Source organism: Jaculus jaculus, chromosome 8 (genome assembly GCF_020740685.1).
Source record: "Jaculus jaculus isolate mJacJac1 chromosome 8, mJacJac1.mat.Y.cur, whole genome shotgun sequence".
Classification (NCBI taxonomy): Eukaryota; Metazoa; Chordata; class Mammalia; order Rodentia; family Dipodidae; genus Jaculus; species Jaculus jaculus.
Window position 1 is genome coordinate 43733224 of NC_059109.1, and position 20929 is coordinate 43754152.

Below are 20929 nucleotides of genomic sequence, written 5' to 3' on the forward strand. Positions count from 1 at the left end.
GAATGTGTTGAGGTGAGATCTGGGGGTGAGAGTAGAGGCAGCTAACTAGAATGCTGGGGAGGAACCATTCTGGGCATGCAAAGCCAGGTGCAGCCTTAGAGGAACTAAAGTACAGAGCCGATTCCCAGGACCTCAGGCAAGACGATGGGGCCAAAGCTAACACTGCAATGAGACCAAGGTTAAGTGTGGGACGGAGTCCAGGACCTGGTGTCACATAATAGTGACAGGTGACATCAAGAGAGTGGAGACTGAATTTCTTAAATCCTCCCTGTCTTCAGTTAGGATTGACCCTGGAAGCTGATGTGAGGCTAAACTGAGGTGTCAAGGGGCAGGAGGAGAGGGATGAAGGGTTAGGATATGGCAAAATCAGACAGTGAAATCTATATTCTGCTTTTATGAAGCTGAAAAAGATTAATAAAAGAAGGCATTCTAGCCATTTTGAATATAAAAAGAATTATGAAAAAATTGAATATAAATAACAAGTTAAATTCAAACAATCAATTGGTATTTCAATTGAATTTCAATTGTTCTTTTGTTTCCCATTTGACTTTTCAGCATTCTTCCTCCTTCTCATGTTAGCTGTATAGCAATAGGAAAATAATTTGCATGTAAGATATTGAAGAGCAAACCATGTATTATAATTCAAGATGGTGTCAAAATAACATAGACATGGGCTGGGGAGAAGGCTCAGCAGATAAAGGCACATGTGTACCCAGGTTTGAGTCCCCATTACTCATGTAAAACCAGATGCACAAAGTGGTATGTAGTGGCAAAAGGTCCTGGCATGTCCATTCTCTCTCTCTCCCCCTTCCTCTCTCTCCTTGCAGTAAGAAATAAATAAAAAGATTTTTTTAAAAAAAAAAAGGGCTGGAAAGATGGCTTAATGGTTAAGGCATTTGCCTGTGAAGCCACAGAACCCAGGTTCAGTTCCCCAGGACCCATGTCAGCCCAGATGCACAAGGTGGTGCATGTGTCTGGAGTTTGTTTACAGTGGCTGAAGGCCCTGGTATGTCCATTCTCTCTCTCTCCTCTGTCTGTGTCTGACTCTTTCTATCTCTCTGTAAAATAATAAATACAATAAAAACTGAAAATTAAAATGAAATCATAATAGTATAAACATAACTCTAACAAAGTCTCTGTAGGCTAGTTTGTCTCTGTTCTTCCAATATCAGCTCCGAAGTCTGCATGATGCTCTCCAGCAAGCCCCGAGTCAGTCTGCTTGCCCATGATTTCATAAATGAGGTGGGAGAGAAGACAGTGTATTTCAGTTTGGATGAAAATTAATTCATTTTCCTTCAAGGAATTAACACTTAAACCACTTAGAGTTTAACCTGCTCATGTGGAAAATGTTAAAGTCATAATTACCCAGGTTGGGGGAAACTTTTTAGTATGAAATAGAATGCTCTTGTCTTTGAATTTCTAATGTATCTATAGGGTTGCTGGGAAGTAAACTGTGGCTCCATATTCAGGAATGCCAGAGACTGTTGGTGGGGCGGGGGAGGCACCTCCCTTGTAACTTGTCTTCCTGTGCAATGTTCATCCAACAGGTCTGATAGGGTTTTTCATTGCTTTTGGCATCGCCATGGGGAAGATGGGTGATCAGGCCAAGCTGATGGTGGACTTCTTCAACATTTTGAATGAGATTGTGATGAAGCTGGTGATCATGATCATGTGGTAAGTGTGCTTGTCCTTCCATCACCGTAGCAGGACGTGATAAAACCCCAGAGGCCCCCAGAGTCCTCTGAGCAGAAAGAGTGGGTGTGGACTGGTAAGATGCTGGGAAAAGGATAGACATTCTCCTCCCTCTCTGTCTCTCTCTTACTTCCCTCTCCTCCCCTTTACTTCTCCTAGGTGGCATTGGGCCAAGTCTGGCACATCACCTAATTATGTTTGTCCTGTGACTTGGGAATGGATCTTGTTTCCATGCCTGCCTTGGTTCAGGTTGCTATAACCAAGTTCCATAGACTGAGGTGGCCTATGAACAGCAGACATTTGTCTGTCATAGTCCTGAAGACTGGTTGTCTTCGGTCAAGGTGTCAGTATGATCGAGCTCTGGTGAGGACATTGAACTGAGGTTTAAATAGCCAACTTCTCGTTGTTTCCTCATCTGGTGGGAGAAAAATAAAAGAGCTCCCTGGGGGGTCTTTTACAAAGAACTGTTTCCGTCAGCTTCAACTGCCTATAAGCGCATACTGTAGGCTAGGAAAACTTATCAGCAACGACAATTTTGTGTTCACAGTTCAGGAAGGGTAAAATCGAAGCATTAGCAGATGTGATGTCTGGGGAGCTGTCTCCCATAGGCGATTCTTTCTGTGTTCTCCACATGGTGGAAGGAGCAAACACATACTCTCCATTAATCCCATTTAAGAGAGCTCACCCCAAGTCACCTGTCTCCCAACCCACCACACTGGGGATTAAGTTTCAACACACAATTTGTTTTTGCAGAGGTGAAGGTGTCAAGAAACAATCAAAATAAAAGCATTCTTTAAAAGAAAAAATGCTTCTAAAAAATTACTTATTTTTTATGAGAGAGAGAGAGAGAACAAGAGCAAGAAAGAGAGAGAGGACTGGCGCACCAGGGCCTCCAGCCATTGCAATCTGACTTCAGACCCGTGTGCTACCTTGTGCACATGTGCAATCTTGCACATGCATCTGGGCTTCTGTCTTTACATGGGATCTGGGGAGTCAAATATGGGTTCTTAGGCTTCACAGGCAAGCTCCTTAACTGCTAAGCCATCTCTCTGGTCCAAGAAAGGCATTCTTTTTTTTTTTTTAATTTTTATTTATTTATTTATTTGAGAGCAACAGACACAGAGAGAAAGACAGATAGGGGAACAGAGAGAGAATGGGCGCACCAGGGCTTCCAGCCTCTGCAAACGAACTCCAGACGCGTGTGCTCCCTTGTGCATCTGGCTAACGTGGGACCTGGGGAACCGAGCCTCGAACCGGGGTCCTTAGGCTTCACAGGCAAGCGCTTAACTGCTAAGCCATCTCTCCGGCCCAAGAAAGGCATTCTTTAATATGAACCTTATATGAAGTTCACATTCAATCCCTATAGATACAAGTTTGGTACAATACAGTTATGCCCATTGATTTTTTACACATTGCCCATGTTAGCTTTCTTGTGACAGTGGTAGAATTTAATGGTTGCTACTGAGTCTGTGGAGGCCCCGCCTGCTGCAAATCCTAGAGTATTTGTTACCTGGCCTTTACATAAGGTGTTTGCTTGCCCCTACACTGGAAGAAAGAGAGGTAAGCCTGAGAAAATTACTGGTACTACTGAAAATGAACAATATTACAAGCAGTAATAAGAAGTCACTGGGAACGAGCAGTGTGGAGGAATTGCTGCTCCAATCTTTTGATGTCCCAAAGTAATGCCTTAGACCTCGGTCCCTCATGACACATGCACAAGTGAAGTGAGGTCATTGCCAGGCCATCCAAGCAGAGATGGAATTGTAGAAACTGTGTCAGAGTGGCCAAGTGCTTAGAAGCCTGCTCTCCCCTTCTGATTTTGCAGAAGAGAAAACTGTCGTCCAAAGACACTAAATCTCAATTCTTTTAATATCGCCATAATGAAAGTGATCATCTACTGATTTCCTTTGACTTGCCAGGAACCGTGATAGATGCTTAACGTCTGTCAAAGTATTCCCAACCCCCTGAGAAAGATGGCATAGCCATTTCTATTATACAGAAAAACCAACTGAATCCCTTTGAAGAGAATTAACTTAACCTTAGGCTACATATCCAGGGAGAGAAAGAGCCGAAATTCATAATGGTATCAAAATCTTTGCTGTGTAAGTGGTTGTGTTTTGTGATAGAATTGTCTAGACAATATTGTCTTCATTTTGTGTGTGTGTGTGTGTGTGTGTGTGTGTGTGTGTGTGTGTGTGAGATAGAATGACAGTTTGCTCTCTCATGGAAGCTAGGCTGTCTTCTGTTCAAAACCTCATAACCCAAAGCTTTCATAGTTTTATCAGAAAGCTGTTTACAGGAATTTGTTTCAGATCCTGGGATTGCCCTTTATGTCTGTCTGGAAAATAAAAATAAAACCACAAAAGGGCTGCTGGTCGAACAGTGTGATCTTGTCTGTTCTGGTGCTAATTCCTCAGCCCCCCAGGCAGTGCTAATCATTGGCTACTACTTTTTTGTGAAGACTTAAGATGTTATGAGAATTCTGCACAAAGTGTCTTTTAAGTCCTTCAGAGGCATCCGAGTCTTCTGAGCACTTGATAAGAAATAACACACAAGGCCGAGCCAGCCCCTTGCTTAAATGTTAGGACTTGTCTTGTTTCTCGGCATTCCCAGCAGAAGTCTGTCCTTGCTGGGAAGATGGAGCCTGTGTTTCTGAGTATGACACCAATGGCCTGCATGAAGGGGCATTCCTTCCTCCATCCATCGGAAAGGGGAGTTCCTAGGACACCTGATGAGTCATTGAGATGGAGAGTGCTGTAGTTAGGAAGTTGAAGCCTTTCTTCTCAAGGCTGAGCATCTGATGCCAGGAGATGAGCCAGTGTGAGTCAGGACTGAGTGGACAGAGCGATTTCTGACAACTCTTCAGACATCTCATCTGGGTGGGCTCAGTCAGGAGCGTGTTACCCCGACCCGGAGGCATCCTCCCAACCACCAGCTGCCTCATCAGCAGTGCCATTGATGTGTGTGAAAAGATTCTAGGAAAAACAGCCAACCAGTTTACAAGGACCCCTCAGTACTATAATAATAAGCATTCTGCTGTATTCTTTTTTATGTGATCGTAAGAATAGTTGTTTCAGTAAAATATACCATTGAGGAGACAATAACAATTCCATTCATGATCTTAACTTTTTTTTTGGCTTTTTGAGACAGAGTTTCATGTAGTCTAAATTGGTTTAAACTGACTATGTAGCCAAGGATGACCTTGAACTCCTAATCTTCCTGCCTCCGTCCCCAAATGCTGGGATTACAGGTGTGTACCACCACACTGAACTTAAACATTATTAAATTGTAATTTGGAATTAGCATAGCCTTGTCATGTGTTCAGTACTATTTCCATTACTACATATGAGTTAACTAATTTATTAAAAAATTATTATTATCAAATCATAACTAAGAGTTACTGACTTTTTTCAATGTTTAGCATTAATCTAGTTATTTTTCAGGCTTGAACATATTCGCTTTAGAAGTACTTAACAAAAGTATATGCTTTGGGGAGCCCATTTTCCAGATGAGAACATTAGGCACAAAGGTTGAATTGGCCGGTGCTATGGAGCTCTGTGGGAATGCTCCCTAACTCAAGTTCTCTCTGAATTCACTGGGATGCTCTGGTTACACGCTGTGTGGCCTTAGGCAAGTTAAACACATTTTAATTCCCAATATCCTGATTTGACAAGGGAAGCATGACATAAGCTCCATGTCACAAAGTTGCTGTGAGAATCAAGTGAGACTGTGACCCACCCAGCTAGGAAACATTCTCTGCGTCCAGAACTGGCTCACCACTTACATGAATTAGCACTTTTATTGTTATGATTGTCATCATTTCAAACCATCTCTCCTGTGTCTCTATGTTCAGTATTTCTTTAAGTGATCTAAAAACCCCTTAATTTTGATATGACTTTCATATCTTTCTTTTTTTCTTACAATTTCTAAAAACTTTTACTTTTCAATATCTGAAAAACTTTTAAGTACAAAGTAAAGCTTTTCCTACTCTTCCAATATATAAAAACATAAAATGAGCAGTGAAGTCCTGGGCTGGGGAGATAGCCCAGTCAGTAATGTTACTGCCTTGCAAGCATCAGAACTTGAATTCACTTCCAAGAACCTATGTTTAAAAAAAATTTTTTTAAAAATAAACACTGGAAACTGGGTGTGGTGGTGGTATGTTTGTAATCCCAGCACTAGGTAGGTGGAGACAGCCAGATCCCTGGGGCTCACTGACCAGCCAATTTAGACAATTAGTGAACTTCAATCCAATGAGAGACCCTGTCTCAAACAAGGTGAATGGCACCTAAAGAAAGACACTTGAGGTTGTTCTTTGTCACACACACACACACACACACACACATCTCTGTCACTCTTCAGTTTTTTTTTCTACCAGTTAACTCTTGTCCCTCTAATATCTGCCCTGTTAAAGCCAAAATTAGTTAAGTATACTTGTTAAAGACAGTAAGGAAAACTTTCTTCAGGACTGTTAAAACATATGGAAACCATAGCAGTGGGGTCTTTCAGTGAGAGAGAAAGGTTGACCTCAAATCCAAATGTGGCTGGGCAAGTGTGGATTATAATGAGAGAATGAAATGGGGGCACTATCAAGCATGAGAGGATTTCTGGCTAAACCAACCTAACAAGATTCTTGTTAAAGCCAGGCTAGGGTAATCAGACACCACCTGAGGGATGGTACAACATGAAACTGATCATATATCAAGTGACCAGATAGAGAGGATGGAGGCTCTTGCTAAACTGACTCAGCAGGGTTCATTGCTAAAATTAGATCTTATAAAGAAGTGGTGGCCAAATAGGGCCTATAGACAGTTGAGGGGTCTAGCTAACGTTTGGGCAAATAAAGAATTTTGTCAGGGCTGGAGAGATGGCTTGGCGGTTAAGCGCTTGCCTGTGAAGCCTAAGGACCTGGGTTCAAGGCTTGGTTCCCCAGGTCCCATGTTAGCCAGATGCACAAGGGGGCGCACGCGTCTGGAGTTCGTTTGCAGAGGCTGGAAGCCCTGGCGCGCCCATTCTCTCTCTCTCCCTCTATCTGTCTTTCTCTCTGTGTCTGTCGCTCTCAAATAAATAAATAAATAAATAAATAAATAAATAAATAAAAGAATCTTTGTCAAACTACCATTTCTTTCATTCAGTAGGCAATCTATTTTGTGCAAACAACAACTTTTAGTCATGGTTTGATAGTGGTGAATACACAGATGGCTCCTGCCCTCAGAGGTCCTACAGTTTAGTGAAAAAGACTGGCAAATAAGAATTCAGGTAGTAATGTGTGCTACAGAGATGACACAGCGGGCCTGTGGGACAGAGTGAAGGAGTTGGGTATGAGCAGCCAGGCAGGGCTGCGGGAAGGTGGCTTGGAGAAGGACTGAGGTCGAGGAGTCAGACAGCGTGGTGAGGATTCCAGGGGAGAAAGTGGTGCTGGCAAAGCTGTCTGGATCAGAGCTGAAGTCTGGAGCCAATGCAGTGAGGACGGCTGGCGAGAGGGAGTGGAAGGCAGGAAGGTAGAGAGGTAGCCAGCGCACAGGACTGCCAGAGCCCTATAGACCATCTGATGGCTAGGGGGCCTTATTTATTCACAACAGGAAGTCCCTGGGGGTAACAAGGCCATATGAGCTGCTCATCACTTCATTCTGATATAACAATCTAGTCTGCATTTGTAACTCTGCACAGGAATCCCTGTTTGCACAGATGAACTATCTTCCTCTGGCTGGGTTGAGGAAAGGGCAGGTTGGGTTATTTCCAGGGCCTGAACACAGACAGACAATGTTACTGAAACATGTGGAGGGCAGAACCAGAGTGGCTTTAGGACAGCAGTGAGAAAATTCCTTGGCTTTTCTGCACTCCAAGTATCTGCCCTACCCTTTATACCAGATCTGAAAGTCCCACATTAATCATTTCAGTGTGCTAAGACCTCAATGACATTGAATATTTTCAAGTTAACCAAAATAACTTGCAATTTATTATTTGCAGATGAGAACTTTATTCCTGAAATATCAATTTCCAAGCAGGTCACAAGTACGTGGGAGGGCATATTTCAAATACAGAAGTCCAGAAGCCAGCCCTTGGCAGAGAGCTCTGGGCACTCACCTTGATAACACAGCGTGGGGCATTTGGATGCAGCTGGTCATGGTGCTTGAGTTCTGGGTAGGTTGAAGGTTGTAGGTGAGGCTGTGATTGTGGAGCAGAGAGCAGCCTTGTGAGGGACATCTTGGTGGAACCTGTCCTCTGCCAAGGGCAGAGGTCCGTGGTGGGTGGAGGGCAGGGGAGATGAAATAGCACCAAGACAGACCCAGAGGCCTGCCAGGCCTGTGTGGATAGTCACCATGTACACGGGGCACAGAGCTGAGAGGATCACCCACCTCTGGGTAGCATAGAGCCATTCTCTGCGTCTACCTCAGTGGTCCGGCTGACGTGGAAATGAGACCAGCCGTTGCTGGGCATCACTTGGAGCCTTCATCATCTGTTTGTACTTGCACTGTGGTTTCGTTGGCTTCATCCCAGAAGCTCTTGTACTTGGGGCGTTTCCCTCTTCTTTTCCATGATACCTCATTTTCAATGAGATAATTCACTGATCTGGGAGCCCAGGAGCTCAGCAGGCCCAGCCTTTGGGTAGAAACTTATTAATTGATTTTTTTAAAGCAGGAAGTAATGGCCCTATATTATACAGCAGATGCTCTTTAGTTGTTCCAAATAATGCCCATACTAGTCCTGGAGACCAAGGCATTTGGATAGCAGGTGCTCTTGCATTCCATACACCTTAACTCTCCAACTGCACCTTGTGGCCTTTGATGAACATTCTCCATTGACAATGGGAGTTGCTGCTTTTCCCACCAGCTGAGTACTCCTGAGGTAAACTCTCGCCTCTCTTTAGTCAGGTTGGCTCTGGCTCAAATGGCTCTATGGCTGGTCTTCCTTGGCAAAGTGCCTCTGAAAACATTTCTTCTTCATCCTACAAAGTGCTAAACCCAGAAAGAAAGAAAGAAAGAAAGAAAGAAAGAAAGAAAGAGAGAAAGAGAGAGAGAGAGAGAGAGAGAGAGAGAGAGAGAGAGAAAGAAGACAATTGAATGGCTTCTTCAATAGCTTATATAAGTTTCTCTGGACATCTTGAAAGGGTGATTAGTGTTTAGGAAAAATTGATCTCTGGGTTTATGAAGATAAATCCTTTTTGGCTTTATAGGAAGGTACATTCTGTTCAGTTATTTACAGTTCCAGTGACAAAGTGACTATGCGTACACCAGCAGACTATGCAATGCCAGGAAAGACAAGGGTTTAATAAAATGACAGGCTTGTTTCTGACCTCCTCGTGTCCAGAACATTCCTCAAGCATGGGCAGCCTTCTCCCAAGGGAAAGGCAAACGTGGATCAGGCTGGAAACTCCACAGGGAAGAGTGGAGCGATGCTAATGTTCCAACTCATTTCTATCAGACACAAATCAACTCTTTCAGGGGTTTCTCTTGCGTGGATATTTTGTTTATAAATAATCTGCCCATGAGATGTTTGAGAAAAATCCCATTAACTCAAACATTATTCTTTAAGATTGGGTCAAGAGCAGACATTGGGCCATAGGTGTGAAAACAGAACATACAATGAATTCCTTCATGAAGAGTCAGAGGACTAATTGTTCTGACGTGGGTAGGGCGGGGTATTTGACAGTGCACACATATATAGGCAGGTTCAGAAACTTGATTTTCAGCTGGTAAGTGGCTTGAAATAACCTCCATGTCTTCTGTACTCATCTGTATGACTCTCATCTACTCTCCACAGCATTTCTTTAACCCAGAAAATTACTGGATCCAGGCAAATTGACAAAACAAAAAATATATATATATATCTGTATAGGCATTTGTGTTTCTTTTTTGACTCCCCTCCTGCTACTGAGAACCCAATCTAAGGACTTGATTTTCCCCATAGTTGTTCACTCATCAGCATATGACTACGATGTTTAGTAAGATCTTAATGTTCCATAAATATCTTGATTTCCGTTAGCAGCTATCAAAGGGTGAGCAAATTCATGACCCAGCAACACCCTTTTGGGTAATAAAAGAATAATGTTCCCAAGAATGCAAAGAATTGACTCAGAAAGAGGGAGAAGCTTTCCCACAAGAGTTTCCAAGCTCTCTGTAAAATAATGACAACATACAAGCATCAAATAACTTTATATGTGAGAAACTGATGTACGGTGAATTGCCTGCTTGTCTACAAGACTGCTCACTAAAGGGAAGAGGGTTGGCTTGGTTTGGAAAAAAAATTCCCTTGTTCTAGAGTTTCAAAAAGGTGAAGTTGCTCTCTTTCTTTCTAGCTTTGTGGTCATGAGCTGGTTGTTTGATTTTTCTAAACTGCTGTTTTCACCTTTACCAGATAAGAATCATGACACCTAGCATTGTGTTTGGCATGTGGGAAGAATCAAACAAGTCTGAGAGCATATAACTCTTGCTTAGTTCTGGAAGCACAGAGAATGGGAGCCAGTGTCATTGCTGAGGTAGAGGACAAGAGGATCAGGAGTGGACATCATGAAGCCACTTATTTTTTTTTTATTTTTATTTTTTTGTAAATGTACTCTTTGGTTCCAATGTTTGTCTTTTTTGGCAGTTCCTCTTTCTCCCCGTTCTTGCCACTCTTCCTGTGCCTTCCTTCCAACTAGGACATTTACAAGTCACAGTTAATACATTTCTGAAAGGCTCTAAAAATTAGTCCCAAAATTCTGGGAAGGAACTGAAGAACACAAAACAACAGACACATTCTCCAGAGGCACAGCAGAGGTCTCTCCACGTGTGTCTTGGTGGTTAGCTGAAGGATGACAAAGCTATACAGTGGCAAAGATTGTTCCTGCCATTCCTGAAGCTTTTCATCTTGGCAATCGAGTTGGCCTTTGGATTTTTCATCAGAATGTGCGTCACCAGGTTCATAAAACAATTTGCAGTTGGGGCAGTTAGTCCAGAGAATTGAATCTCATGCCTTTTTCTCAGTGAAACTGTGTGTGTGTGTGTGTGTAAAAATAATTGAAAGAAAAAGAAGGGTTTCCCTTTGGGTGTAACACAGACATGGGACTTAGGTTTTGAATCCCATCATGACCTCTTCAATGCTGTTTTTTTGTGTGTTTGTTGTTTCTGTCCCTTGTGTTTTTCAGGTACTCGCCCCTGGGTATCGCCTGCCTGATCTGTGGGAAGATCATTGCTATCAAGGACTTGGAAGTGGTGGCGAGGCAGCTGGGCATGTACATGATCACAGTGATCGTGGGGCTCATCATCCACGGGGGCATCTTTCTCCCCTTGATCTACTTCCTGGTGACCAGGAAAAACCCGTTCACATTCTTTGCTGGTATTTTCCAGGCTTGGATCACTGCCTTGGGAACTGCTTCCAGGTAGAGCCCATGAGAAACCACCTATCTCCATGGTGCTTTCATTGATCTCTTTCTTCCCTCTCATTTCCCCAGACCTTCCCAGTACAACATCCAATAACAACACCTTCTACATATTATGAAAACATGTTGGAAAATGAACACTTTGAATTTTCTGTATTCTTCTAGAAACTTCTGAGCCTTCTGATGAGCATTTTGCCTGGGACCCAACTGTATCGGAAATATGATCTTTTACTAAAAGTTTAGGTGAATGTATGGATTCACATGCTTAGCTTGCTATATAAAGCATTACTGTGATGTAATTTTAAAATTCTTTCCAGAAGGCATAACATGATGCTGTTCAATTAACATCTCCACCTGTTATTTGGAAAACATTATAACATTACCCCTCTATTGAAGCTTTGGGAAAGAATTTTTCAAAAGTGCAGGAGCTGTTTGGATAGGGCAAATTAATGGTAGGATAAGTGAGATTTGTCCTATAAAATGAAATCAGCTCATGACTCTCTAACAGGCCATTCTGCCCTAATTAGTTTTTTTTTTTTTTTCTCAAAATTAAGCTTAGTTGTGACTTTGACAGAAAGTCAGCTCCTCCTTTATTGTCTAGTTCCTTTGCCAGGAAGTCAATGAGAGCCCCAGATTCTGGCAGTTAAAAAGAATAATTTAAAATATAATATTGGCCTAGAATTAGTTAAAGCAAAGCAAAGCAAAACAAAACAAAACAAAACAAAACAAAACAAAGTAATACTGAAGAAATATCTTAAATTTTAGAATTTTAGGAGTAACAAGTTTTATTCTTTCATAATAAGATAGTTACTTTTGATATGTGTCCTTGGGTCATAGAACGGAGACTGAGGTCATAACACAGGGCACAGGAAGGCAAACTCTGAGTCCCACAGCTAAAGGCCAGGTCTCAACAGCTGAGCCCGGGCCATGCCCTGTTTGATGTGACCCCTTAAGTGGCACAGAGTGGCCAGCCATTCTAAGGCCAATGAGCAGGCATCGGATTTTCCTTAAGTGACCTAACAGACCAATAGTGTTGGCCACCTGGGGAGCCAAGTTATATTTCTATCTTGGAAATCAGTGGGAGTTTGGTATGAATAGAATATGAGTCTTCAGAAAATGCTGAACTGTGTCCAACCCTGGGGATCAGGCTCAGTTTCCCATTCCCAAGATGAAGAGAAACACTTCAAAACTTTCTTTTTACTTTCTGGTCCTGCAGGTTTTCTGAATATAAGTGTCTCTGTCCATAAAGATGGTCCTATTTGGAGAAATATTCAATTTTTCCTCCAAACTAAAGCCATCTTTATTTAATTTTGTTTTCATTATCTGCTGATGGGTATAATATTTTCTTACTGTAACCAAGTTCAGATTGTGAATAAAACTTTGCAAAAGGTAATGAACATTACCAATTTTTTAGCAAATGACAATTAGTACCAATTCTTTAGTTAATATTTATAGTGATAAACGTTTTCATTCATTACTATGCATGTGTGTGCATGTATATTTCTATGCAAACTTCTATTTTTCACTAGTAAGCATATCATGAAAATCATATCTATTGATACAAATATTTACTTCTGTTTTGTGAACTACATTACAACAGACTCTGTCCCACCCCACCACCTGTAGCATACATTTAATTCATGCCCATTCCACAGGGCAATGACAAACAACCTTGCCATTACATCTCTGCAAAGTAGGGACTACACACCAAGAATTAATTCAAGATTCTTTGCCACAACAGAAAAAAAAAAAAGCAAGGCCCGGGACATCCTACTAAATGCCTCTACTGTTTCCTTAGGGCTTGTACTGAATGAGGTTGTTTCTACTGATACTAATTACTTTTCTTGGCATTATAACAAAATACCTGACAGAAACACCTTAAGGGAGGAAGGAAGAATTTCTTCTGGCTCATGACTTAAGGAGGCCAGCCATGGAAGCTGGAGCAGGTCTGTTCATGGTGCTGATAGCTAGTGACCATGACCTTGTACGTGATAGCCAGCATGAAACAGAGGTGGGATTGGAAACATGGGCAGGGTATATATCACCCCCAAGGTCCATCCTGGTGGGCTACATCCACCAGCTAGACTTTACTTTCCCAAAGTTTCGAACCTCCCCAAACAGTGCTTTGAGCTGGAGACCAAGTGGTCAAACACATGAGCTGATGGAGAACACTTCAGACCCAAATCATTGTCAACATCAAAGTTGGTTGCCTGGGTTTTCTTGATGGGGACGGAGACTGGTGTCAACAAGAACAGATGGAGGGTGTGACCCACATCTCTATACAGCCCCCAGACTTCAGTGCATACCGTGAAAAATAATCTGGAAAAATAAGAGGAATCTCAGACATCTGACACTGTTAGCAACGTCTGAAGCTGGTCATGTCGCCCTTGAGGCAAGAGCCAGAAAACAGTGCTGGAATGTCAGCCTGTCAACACGAGAAACCATTGATATTCCCAAGTCCCAGTTTGGACTGACTGAACATATGTGGCTTTTAAAAGACACACATATAAAGGCTATTCAGTAGAGAAATATGTTCATACCTTACCAATCACTTCCCCCAATTTCTTTAATTGTCTGAAGATATTTTGCAAAGTGAATGCAATAATAAGAATTAATGCAGCCGGGCATGGTGGTGTGCACCTTTAATCCCAGCACTCGGGAGGCAGAGATAGGAGGATCGCTATGAGTTCAGGGCCACCCTGAGACTACATAATGAATTCCAGGTTAGCCTGGGCTAGAGCAGAACCCTACCTTGAAAAACAAAAACAGAAAACAAACAGAGAATTAATGCATCCTGGTCATCTCAGAAGTATTCTTAGAGCCAGACAGTTGAGGATCCAAGCCACCAAACAACAGTGGCTGAATTTAGGTCAGTTATTTCTGGGAAACCCTTTGAAATGGTCCCAGGAAGTTGGGGACAGGATGTGAGAGGAATGAAGAGATAGCAACTTCTTAGTCAAGAAGCTGGAGCAATAAGCCAGGAACCACGGCCTCTCCTGCATTTAGGTGGGAGCAAGCCCACCCTTTCTACAATAATTGATGTGGCTTTCTTAATGAGGATTCCCCATATTAATTTCTTCTCTGCCCAGTGACCAGCAGGAAGCATTATATGGAGGTGTGACCTATGGTCACTTCTCTGGTAAGAAGACTAGTTCCCCTAAGTCGTTTACGTGAGGAGCCTGTGATTTGCCGAAGATGCACACTTAGGCGGCTCCAGTTGTAGAGATTGTAAATTCTCGATTCTGAGTGAGTAAGCAAGCAAACCGGGCATCTGACCCCTTGGGGCCAGCTCTCTTCTCCCACTCTGAGAAACAGGGACTTTGTTGTGTTTGTCCAGCCTGGCTAGAGTCCCAGTTCTAATTTCTGGTGGCAGCTATGACCGAGGTTATAAGTACAAGAGGGAAAATACCTCCAAAAGCTATCTGCATTGGAGGTTGTTCAATTCACTTTGCTAAGATTTGAATGGGGGGGAGGAACAAGGTGAAGGCACAAAACACTCCATAATTGGCCGTTCAGCCTTGCCTTATGCATTATTTAAACTTCGAAGTCCTCTCAACCTCCTCTGTACCTTCATCCATAAGAAAAGCACATTCTGGTCTTCAGCAGCCCCTGGCTCTTACAGGCCTCCCGTTTTAGACAGCTCAGGAACATGCCAGATATTCCTACTTTAGAGGGTGGGTCATGTGGTTAAATTCCCCAACCCTTGTCTGAGAGAAGTGGGAGTGAAGTCACTCTTTTTTGTGCCATTAGCTACGGATCACATGATTTTCTGCCTCAAATCACCATAGAGGCTTAGAGCTGGCTGACGGTCACATGTCGGAGTTTGACTGTTAAGTCCCCTGTGACTTGCTCTAAGCTCAGGTTGATGCTGAAGGGTATTTCATGTGTTTGCTCACCCATTCTCCATCCAGTTTAGTAAGCCCTGTTCAGGACCATTCCCAGGGGCGCCATGCAATCCCTGGAGTCATTTTGTTGGAAATAGTGTTTCTGGTTTGAAATTCTGGGTCATTCAAAAGTTCCTCATTTTGGGGCTGGAAAGATTGTAAGAGGCACGCAGTGGGGGGGGGGGCATACGCTGAGGCAGGGTCCCCATCCTCACTACCCCACAGGGACTGACTAAAGCCTTCATGACCTCACAGTGATTATCATAATCCCACTGAGGAGGGCCCCCAGGGCAACAGGAGCTGGGGCAAGGGGATAGAAGATATAATCTTGCTATAATAAAATTTTAAATCTATGTTTTTGAAAAATATCCTTATTTTACTTTTGACAGCTAATTTTTTTTTCCTGGCACATTTTTTTCTGCACCCCAATCCACGTGTGCAATAAGATATACCTCAGTATTTAACCCAAGAGGAAAGAGCAGTAAAGATAATTTTGGAAGCTCTCGATGAATCTCAAAAACCAAGACCAACCAAAATATTCTGTTGCTTATTAGCCCAAATGAGATTGAATTTGAGCCAGGAAGGGTGGTATTTGTCTGTGAGCCAGTGTTCCCAGGGTGAGATGGCAGAGTCAGGTCACCTCCTGGCAGCTCATAGTCCAGCCAGCCTGATGTAGGAGACCCTGTCTCACACGGGGTGGAAGGTGGGGACTGACCTTCATGTACACACACCACGGCACGTGCATGCACACCACAGCACACACTCACCCGCAATCGCATACCTGCGCGTGGCCGCATGCACATTTCTAAACTCAACTTGAGCCTCTAACTCAGGCATGCGCACGCCTCATTGTTCGATCGCAGGAAGATCCGAGCCTGCGCTGCCATCCCTGTCCATCCTTCATCTTCCTGTCTCTCTGGAGCAGGTGACATAACCTCCCCATCTCTCTTTCTCCCCTAGTGCTGGGACATTGCCTGTCACCTTCCGTTGCCTGGAAGACAACCTGGGGATCGATAAGCGTGTGACCAGGTTTGTCCTCCCGGTTGGAGCAACCATTAACATGGATGGCACAGCCCTTTACGAAGCGGTGGCGGCCATCTTCATAGCGCAGATGAACGGCATCACCCTGGATGGAGGTCAGATTGTGACTGTCAGGTGAGAAGTAGGCACGGCATGCCCACCATACGAATGACAGCTGGCAGAGGCTGCTTGGATTTCGGGTCACCTGGTGAACACGTGAGGGAGGAAGTCGTGCAAGAAGAACCATTGGCAGCCTTTAAAGGGGAAAAGATCGTGATGGGAAAGACACAGGGCTCATATTAATGCCTTCTGTTTGGCCCATACATGCCAGCTCACTTCTGAGCTTCGATTTTCTTTGACTGCTGACAGTCCCGTGGGGGTTGACTGTGCAGTCACTTCTGTGCCCTTTCAGTAGACAGGAACTCAGGCTCAGGAAGCATGTTGGCCTGTCCACGGCCACCCCACTGGTCATAGACCTGGCAGGGGTGTGGCTGGGGCTGACATCAGCCAAGTCTGGATCGAGTTGTTCCCTCATGACAGTGCTCCCTTCAGTATTCCAGGGTGTGATGAACTACTGAAAGATTCCCCAGAATGACACGTAACATTTTATTACAAATAAATAGCACATAGTTTTGCTTTTAGGAAAGCTTTTTTATTTTTACCATCTGTGGTTATGATTTTTAAAAATTCTCCTGAGAGGTCATTACATTGCTTCTCCATAAACTTAAACATCACACCTACGAGCTCGGCCAGATTTTAGCTCCTTATTTGCAGACAGAATTATTAAACACATCGGTCTTTGGACCAGTAACTGTTGGATTGACATTGTGTCATGAAATCAAACTGTAATCCTCATGGCAGTGTGGCACTTCCCCTCATCTGGGAGCTTCAGTTAAAGCAAGAGATACTTTCTGGCCTTAATTAAAGTAGAAAACTAAACCAAAAAAAAAAAAAAAAAAAAAAAACTGTGAGCCGACTCATGGTCTCATTTATGACTAGTCTCTCCTCCTGGTGCCTCGAATGTCCTCATATATCAATGAGGAACAATATTCGGAGATCTGGGGTTGTAAATTGTCAGTAAGGGGGCTGAGCCCAGCTTGGAGTTTTGCTTTGTTTGCCTTGTGACAGGTGGTAAAAACTTAGAATGACAATGTCTTGGAAGGCAGGTGCTGCCCACCTCACCAGTGGTCCTGGGGCTCCCTCTTGCCTCCTCCTGGCCTGTATCACCTGCCACTGCTATTTGGCCCTTTAAGACATCTATGTTTGTGACATTCTCATATTCTTTGAGGTCAGTAAATACAAGGGATAAGTGGCTCTCATTCTATGTGACAATTGAACTTTTGGTAGGAAGAAAATTCCACAGAAGTTGTAATAGCTACAGCCTAGGTGATTCAATATGAGACAAGATTAGGTTAGACTGTGAAACAGGCTGTCAGCCTGTGTAAGGAGACTAACTCCACTCTTGTGGTGCCTTTTGGGAGGTAGACTCCACAAATCACTTCAAACATGCCTGACGACCTTGAAGAGAAGGGATAGACGTCATGCCCACTGTACAGAATAGTCAAATGAGGCCTGGATTGTTTATATAACAAGCCCAGGACCATGACTATGACCCAGAGGCACCCATCGTCTTCCTCCAATAGCCAACCTCTTCCAAGTACAACATGATCTCACTTTCTGACTTTGACCCAAAAGAGCAGGTGAGAATCGTGGTTTTTGTTGGTATTGCCCTGACTGGCATGAAGAACTGGCAATGTCCTTTTAGTTATGATTCAGGGTCTGGATTTTCTCTCCCTTACTTCAAACCCTAAACAACATGATTCCCATTAGCTTAGAAATTCTGGTAATCTCTGGATGTCTGGCTGGTCTACAGTTCACCTGGTAGTGAATTCTCTGAGAAACCTTCAGAGGCCTTCTAGGGGCCAACTTTAGGAGCCTCTCCTAAGAGACAGAGTACATTTGGGTCCGATCCTCTATATACGAGACTATTTGAGACATCAAACTCAGACACTGACCTGTCTCTGTAGTCATATTGAAAAGTGAAATTGGTACTAGCCACGTCCCCTAAGTGTTGTGGGTGGATACTGCATGGAAGAGCCACCTCAGAGCCTTGCCTCAGTGGGCCTTTTTTCTTTGGCTACCAATTCCTCACATCTCGTTGTTAGTGACCGTTTCATATGCATCAGAGCGCAGCTAGAAAAATAACTCAGAAAATTACGTACAACATGAAAACATAAACAATACAATGCTCACCCTCATCTTTTCAACTCTACCATGAAAACAGCCATCACACATCTAAGATACTTGAGAGCATTGTACCTGGTCCATACCACCTGTCAGTTACTGAGAATGGCAGTCAGCAAGCACAATAGCAGTCTGACGTGGACACAGTGAGCAGTGCCCTGAAGTTACCCACAATGGAAGACTTGCCATGGGTCAGAGTAGCAAATCTAAATCATGCTCCTACAGGTATCATATGACATGGCCAATTTCCTTTGCTTCAAAACTCAAAGGTGGGCTGGAGAGATGGCTTAGCGGTTAAGCGCTTGCCTATGAAGCCTAAGGATCCTGGTTCGAGGCTCGATTCCCCAGGACCCACGTTAGCCAGATGCACAAAGGGGCACACGCATCTGGAGTTCGTTTGCAGTGGCTGGAAGCCCTGGCGCGCCCATTATCTCTCTGTCTCTCTATCTGCCTCTCTCTCTGTCACTCTCAAATAAATAAATAAAAATGAACAAAAAAAAGTTTTAAAAAACACAAAAAACTCAAAGGTGACAAGAGTTTCTTTTTTTTTTATTTTATTTTTGAGAGAGAGTGAGAATGGACATGCCAGGGCCTTTCAGTGGCTGTGAACAAACTCTGGAAGCATGCGTCTCTTTGTGTGCCTGTGTGACATTGTATGCTTCTGTCACTTTGCATCTGGCTACATGGGACCTGGAGATTCAAACATGTGTTCTTAGGCTTCACAGGCAAGCACCTTAGCTGCTAAGCCATCTCTCTAGCCCAAGTTTCTTTTCTTTTCTTTCTTTTTTTTTTTTGGTTTTTCCAGGTAGGGTCTCACTCTGGCCCAGACTGACCTGGAATTCACTATGGAGTCTCAGGGTGGCCTTGAACTCACGGCGATCCTCCTACCTCTGCCTCCCGAGTGCTGGGATTAAAGGCGTGTGCCACCACGCCCGGCCAAGTTTCTTTTCTTAATGAAGCCCTTGTCTAAGCAAAGATGGCTTCTGTTCTCTTAATTCTTGGCCTTGAGAGCAGCCAGGCTCCCCATGAAGTCTACACTGTGATATTGGTATTGCAAGTGGACAAATGCGCCAGTTACTAGGTGAATGAGATTGTGCTTGACTCGTGTGGCTTCTAGCTACATCAGGGGCATGGAGACCCAGCATGGTATTGGAATCAGGCACAGTGTTCAGATTTTCTGAACACCGTGCTCATACTGTGTGAACCTCTGTTACCTAACGCCTCCAGTCCATGGTTGCCACAGAAGCAGGTAAGCAGGTGTTGCTGAGGTACTGTGAGGTTCTGCCTTCATGTTATCCACGTAGAACATGGTATGGCATTCAGAAACAGGCCCTAGGCAACAAGCCAGGGCAGCAGAAGGCCAGACAAAGCAGAAAAGGACCAGGGAAATCCTTCCCAAGGACTACTGACGGGTTTAGAATTCTCTACACGCAGCTCTGCCGGTGGGGCAATGACATTACTTTTGGGGTGAAGAATTCCAAACCCCTGAAAGAAGTGTCTTCATAGGATTTTGTCTCACACATCCAAAAGCAAGCCACATAAAATGGTCACAGCACAAAGGGGCATCCAAGAGTGACTTGTCTCTGAAGTGGCTGATACTATAAATGAAACAGTTGAGGCCAAGATTGTTGGGACCTGGGAAGGTCCCCTGTCCTTCTGTGTGATGTCTTGGGGAAAGGCCTAGAATTCCCAGCTCTTTGGGGCTTTAGGGAAGTTTCCCTGGCAAAGCTGTCTCCTCTGCTTGGATTTCCTGATGTGCATAACAATTTACATTGACTGGAGGTTTGCAGTTTACGTGGCTGCTGCTAAGTGCTGTTACATGCAGGAGCTCCTGAAAGCTCGGACCACCTTGCATGTGACATTCCATCATTACCTTCTTTGTAAGGATGACTAAATCAGCGTTCAAAGAGCCTGTGTTACCCAAGTTCTGTGGTTAAGAAATGGTAGAGCTGGGATGTGAACTTAAGTGGTTCACATGCTGACGTTCACTGAAAACTAGGACATACTATGCCTGGTATCCCTGATGGGTTTCAAGAAATGTCCAGTTCTCTAAACCCCAACATCATCTCAATGCTGGTGGGGCAGAGAAGGGCACAGACAGGTTCCCTGGGCCACATCCACTCAAGTGTGTGTACTATTTCTAGGAGGGTGGACCTTCATTTTCAGCCAATGTGTGATATCCTAAATGCAGATGCCTGTCACCTGTAAGATCCCAGGATTCCACACCGTGTCCCACTGCTGAAGTGTACTTGGTTCAGCCCTCTGAGAGACTATTTCTTAACTTGGAACCTGAGTACCTACTCTAGAAATACTACAATGATATAGCCATGGAATGAAAAGCCCACCCCCTTTTCTTTTCAGCACCCACAAAATCAAATTGGGAAGCTTCCCTTCTCTGTAGCATCCTTCCATTTAGAAATGACAAGTGCTATAAATAGAATCTTTAAAGGGAGGGGAAAAGCCATGGCCCTTTGCTGAGCCCCAGAGACCCCTTGCCGCATAGACAAGGCATATGAATCCAAGGTTAAGCTCCTTCCAGAGACAGACTTCAAAAATGGCTCTGGTTGTGCACCTGGCATTGCTGGAAAGGAAGGTTACAAGTTGCTCCAGAAACTACTTGACCCTTTGTCTGAATAATGTGTTTTCTAGGCCATGGGGAAACATTCACACAAGCGAAGCTTAATGTCACTTGGAATCGGTTCGATTTCTTCTCCTGACGTTCTCTCCA

General features: G+C 43.7%; 1 protein-coding gene across 2 annotated transcripts in view; it reads left to right on the forward strand.

Annotated features, from left to right (window-relative positions):
• Positions 1 to 20929, forward strand: part of Slc1a2 (solute carrier family 1 member 2) — a 160390-nt gene that overhangs the window by 114818 nt on the left and 24643 nt on the right. For both annotated transcript variants that reach the window (XM_045157619.1, XM_004660806.3), the window contains exons 6-8: positions 1548 to 1674; positions 10820 to 11053; positions 15898 to 16092. In XM_045157619.1, the coding sequence (XP_045013554.1) occupies positions 1548 to 1674; positions 10820 to 11053; positions 15898 to 16092 (556 nt within the window). The remainder of the gene's footprint in view (positions 1 to 1547; positions 1675 to 10819; positions 11054 to 15897; positions 16093 to 20929) is intronic.